At 37.5% G+C, this 3,906-nt stretch overlaps 1 protein-coding gene across 1 annotated transcript; it reads right to left on the reverse strand.

The window, feature by feature from the left end:
• Positions 1-1,881: 1,881 nt before the first annotated feature.
• LOC149107376 (histamine H2 receptor-like) lies at positions 1,882-3,265 on the reverse strand. The gene has a single exon (XM_089297066.1). It carries the CDS (start codon positions 3,106-3,108, stop codon positions 2,179-2,181), a length of 930 nt encoding a protein of 309 aa, XP_089153192.1. The 5' UTR covers positions 3,109-3,265; the 3' UTR covers positions 1,882-2,178.
• Between the last annotated feature and the right edge of the window lie 641 nt (positions 3,266-3,906).

The raw sequence follows: 3,906 nt of genomic DNA on the forward strand, positions 1-3,906 counted from the left end.
TTTCTTTGTATCCAAGTGTCCTGTCCAATTTCGGTATATTAAAATTGAGCCCAAGACAATAGATCTCAGCACGAGGCTCTGGGGAATAACTACAGAGTTTATGGGCTTTATTCCACGGAGCCTTGTGCTGAGGTCTATTGTCTTAGGCTGAATTTTAAAATATCGAAATTGGTTTATTGAGGGACAAAACAAACTTACAAAATTTGCAGTTTTGACCTGAAAGCCTCGGAGCCATGTTAGAATATTAATATATCGAACTTGGCCTATTTTTGGCTGTAAACTGCATTGTCGAATATTAAAACCGAATAAAATCAGTAACAAGAAATGATAAATGATATATGGCAGGGCTACACCGAGACATTTTAACGGTACACAGAATGTAAAGAATGAAGCTATTAGCTTATAGCTTGCTTATGCACGTGCCATATACATGTAGCTCGTACGTAGTATGAAATGAATTCATCATTCAGGGCGAACTTAAAATATTCAGAAAAATTTATTGTTGTAGATTTCGATTACTTCAAGAAATTAAAATAGCACTTTCCGTGAGATGTGTTCAATCTAATGGTGTTAATAGTGATTAATATCAAGCCCCCAAGATGGCGCAACCCGACGACGATGTTGACCTGCAGCCCTTCTCAAACTCATTGATAATTCATCAACTTTGACAAATCATAACTGTAATGGTGTTTGGACATCGGGTTTTCGCATAGATTTTTACGATTTTGATTCTCCGTCTTTTCCCTAAATGTAGTTTTGATTAAGAAGGTATAGCAAACACTCTAAACAGTGCTTCAACGCAATTCCATTCACTTCGACTTCTGCAATTTCATTTCTCTTCTTGGTGTTTGGAAATGTGATAGAACACGATCTCTCGTGTTTGGTGGATTACCCTGGAGGCTGATGAAGTCTATTCGATCAGAATATCTCGTGAAAATCGAAATTATGTGCATCTGAGAAGGGGCGGTGATTGTGTTGGCAAGAAAACATCCCGCTGTATAATTTCCAACCGTGCATCTACAAAAAGATAATGCACACTCAGCTCCAAAAGCGGGTATACAGCTGCTGTATTGTAAACGTAAATGTCAGATTGACTTTAACAAAATTTAAGAGCCACCTCGCTTTGAACCTACTTCGCCGCTTTAAAATTCCTCCTTCCGACCCGTCATGTGTACTATATATCCGGTCCTTGAGTGCGCAATTAGCATTGATTTGAAATAGAAAGGTACAAAGCTTATCAATAAATGGTAAACAGCGAACTCATAATGCTCTCCTTTGTAATTGATTTCCTTTGGAAACTTATTTGCATTTGACAATGAATCATTTTTTGCACGACTCGAATCATTGTTGAGATATAGATGAAAAGATGGCACCAATATATGTCAAACGGTACCATACCATGCACGGTTCTTCTCTTTATAGTCCTGAATGAATCTCCATCTTCAAAATTACTCCTACACTTTACGTTTCCCGTTTGGATATTGTCGCGAGAAACCACTGACTTCCCAGATATAATTTTGGATTTACTGTTCTCAGGCTAACAAAGCTTATGTAGCTTTATGCGGCAGGGTTCTCTTCTCGCGTTCATTGCCAAGCGTGTCCCCTATTCTGAAACGTTCGTTCAGCTCCCACCGTGCGTTTGATTACATCGTTCATGCGCCAGTGTCTTTAGAGAGGATAAAGTTTACCATGACACATTATTACCTTAGTAAATGGACAACTCTGATTTGTCAGCTGTACAATGTGTAATCACCTTACTCTGCATGTATGTCGTGTTATTTACAGTTGTGACTGACTGAACAAATCCATCAACCAAAGGAAAACAAATGCCCTTTATTACACCTGATGCATTTCAATAAGGAATAATACATTTAGCAAAGACACCATTCCAAATGTATTTTATTTTGAAAATTTTTGGTGCTTTATAATATTATACAATATTATTTCAGCAATTAATACCTTTCCAATTTTCACAAGAACAGGGCCACAGTACCATGTTTGCAACATGTTGAATAAACAGAGTCGAGTCGATCAACACTTGAAGTTACATTAGCCACCTTATATTTGACATAGGCTACTTTTTTGAACCTATCCTTTCCCTCTTTCAGTTTACAATGTTCCCTCTATGAATTACATCATCTTAACGCATTACAAATTAAAGTCATTGCTTCTTTAGTGTTACTTCCAAATCAGTTGTTTGACCCCGTTGCGAATATCATTCATCCTCCAAATATAAATAAGAGGATTTAGCGAAGAAGACAAAAATACAGACGTCAACGACATAACATAAGCCAGTTCTACCACAGAGTGATCCCTGAGAGAGCGATAAATCCCGAAAAAGACAATAAAAGGAGCGTAACTAATGTAAAATAATAACACAATGTACAGAATAGAAAACACAGACTTCTTGTATTTTGCCAAGTTTATCGCCGGTTGACCTGAAATCTGAGGCGTTTCTCTGGCTTGCACTCGTTGTTGGTGACATCGAATAATTCGGAAAACTTTAAAATACGATGTCGATATGGCAATGAGACAAAGTAATAAAAAAGCGAAGGAAACTGTCAAAACATGTTCATAGCTACCCGTTAAGTTGTTTAACTTGCGAAACACAGAGAATGGGATCGGAGCGAGAGTTATCCCAGCGACAATAAAACGCGCTCGACGCTGGGTAAACAAGAATCTCCGCGACATCTGCAACCATCTTTCAATTGACATGCATGTGAGAATCAGGACCGTCTCGTATATCAAGTAACTTCCAAAGCCACCAGTAATTACTCTCGCTAGAAAGAGAAACGTCTGACGGCCCTCGATTTCCTGGGGCCCCTCCGAACAAATAAACTGGGATGCAACATAAAATGGCTGAGTGATAAGTCCTGTGGATAGGTCGGTTAAAGCTAATCCACCAAGGAACATGTAGAAGGGAGTTCGCAAGGTCCGATTCCTCCAAATTACTGCCACAATTAAAACATTTCCTGTCACTGCAATCGGCGAGAGAACAGCGATAACTATTGAAAGTAGTAAAATCGCTTCGTCATAAGTAGGATTTTGTTTCCTGTCCGTCACGCCATCAAAGCTACAAAGGATAGAGACGTTGGTGGTAATTGCCATCAGTGATCACTGCAACCTTGCTCTTTGGTAACTTGATGGATAACATGTAAATGGAACTGCTCGAAGTGCTAACCTACGACAAAGATGCCACGTATCCTGCTAGACATGTGTACTATAAATAATTTCCAAAATGGAAGAGATCTCTGAAAGCGGAGGTTTTCATCTACACCTTTTCAGTAACAGTTTTGATTGATCCATTGATTGATTGGATTTCTAATTGCTTATGCCTGGAAAAACACTGATAAATGAATTAATAAAGAATCATAAATTAAAAATGTCGCGTGACTTTTCATTTGAAGAAACTCTGATATTTTTCTTTTCATTTTCGTGGGATTATCTCTCCTACAAAGAAAAAGAATTGGTATTCTCTCTCCTTTCCATAAAAATAGAATAGTTCAAATGTTGTAAGATTAAAAGATAACAAAAGTTTTAGTTACTTTGCTTCTCGACTGTTAAATCAGCTGCTTTACAGTACAGGTTTTCTGATCTTTCTTTTGATTTGGTCTCTACGCAGAGAACAATCAATGGTTTACTCTTTAGCCGCTCTTTGCTGACAAATTTTAATGCACTCATCTTTGATATTCATCAGAACTATATTTGTCTTTGTTCCGAATTTATCCATCAGGCTTAATAAAAAGAAGCAGAGTTACTTAAATACGAGATTATGTTAAATTGAGAATCGAGGTTAAATTTCAGACGTTTCTTAACAGCGCTACGACATTTAATTAATTTCTGTCCATCTTCCTTTTGTTGCACATCAATATTTTATATCAGTGGATGTCTACTTTTGAACTTACT

The sequence above is a fragment of the Orbicella faveolata genome, unplaced genomic scaffold (genome assembly GCF_042242905.1).
Source record: "Orbicella faveolata isolate gen_17 unplaced genomic scaffold, um_ofav_v1 contig_27, whole genome shotgun sequence".
Classification (NCBI taxonomy): domain Eukaryota; kingdom Metazoa; phylum Cnidaria; class Anthozoa; order Scleractinia; family Merulinidae; genus Orbicella; species Orbicella faveolata.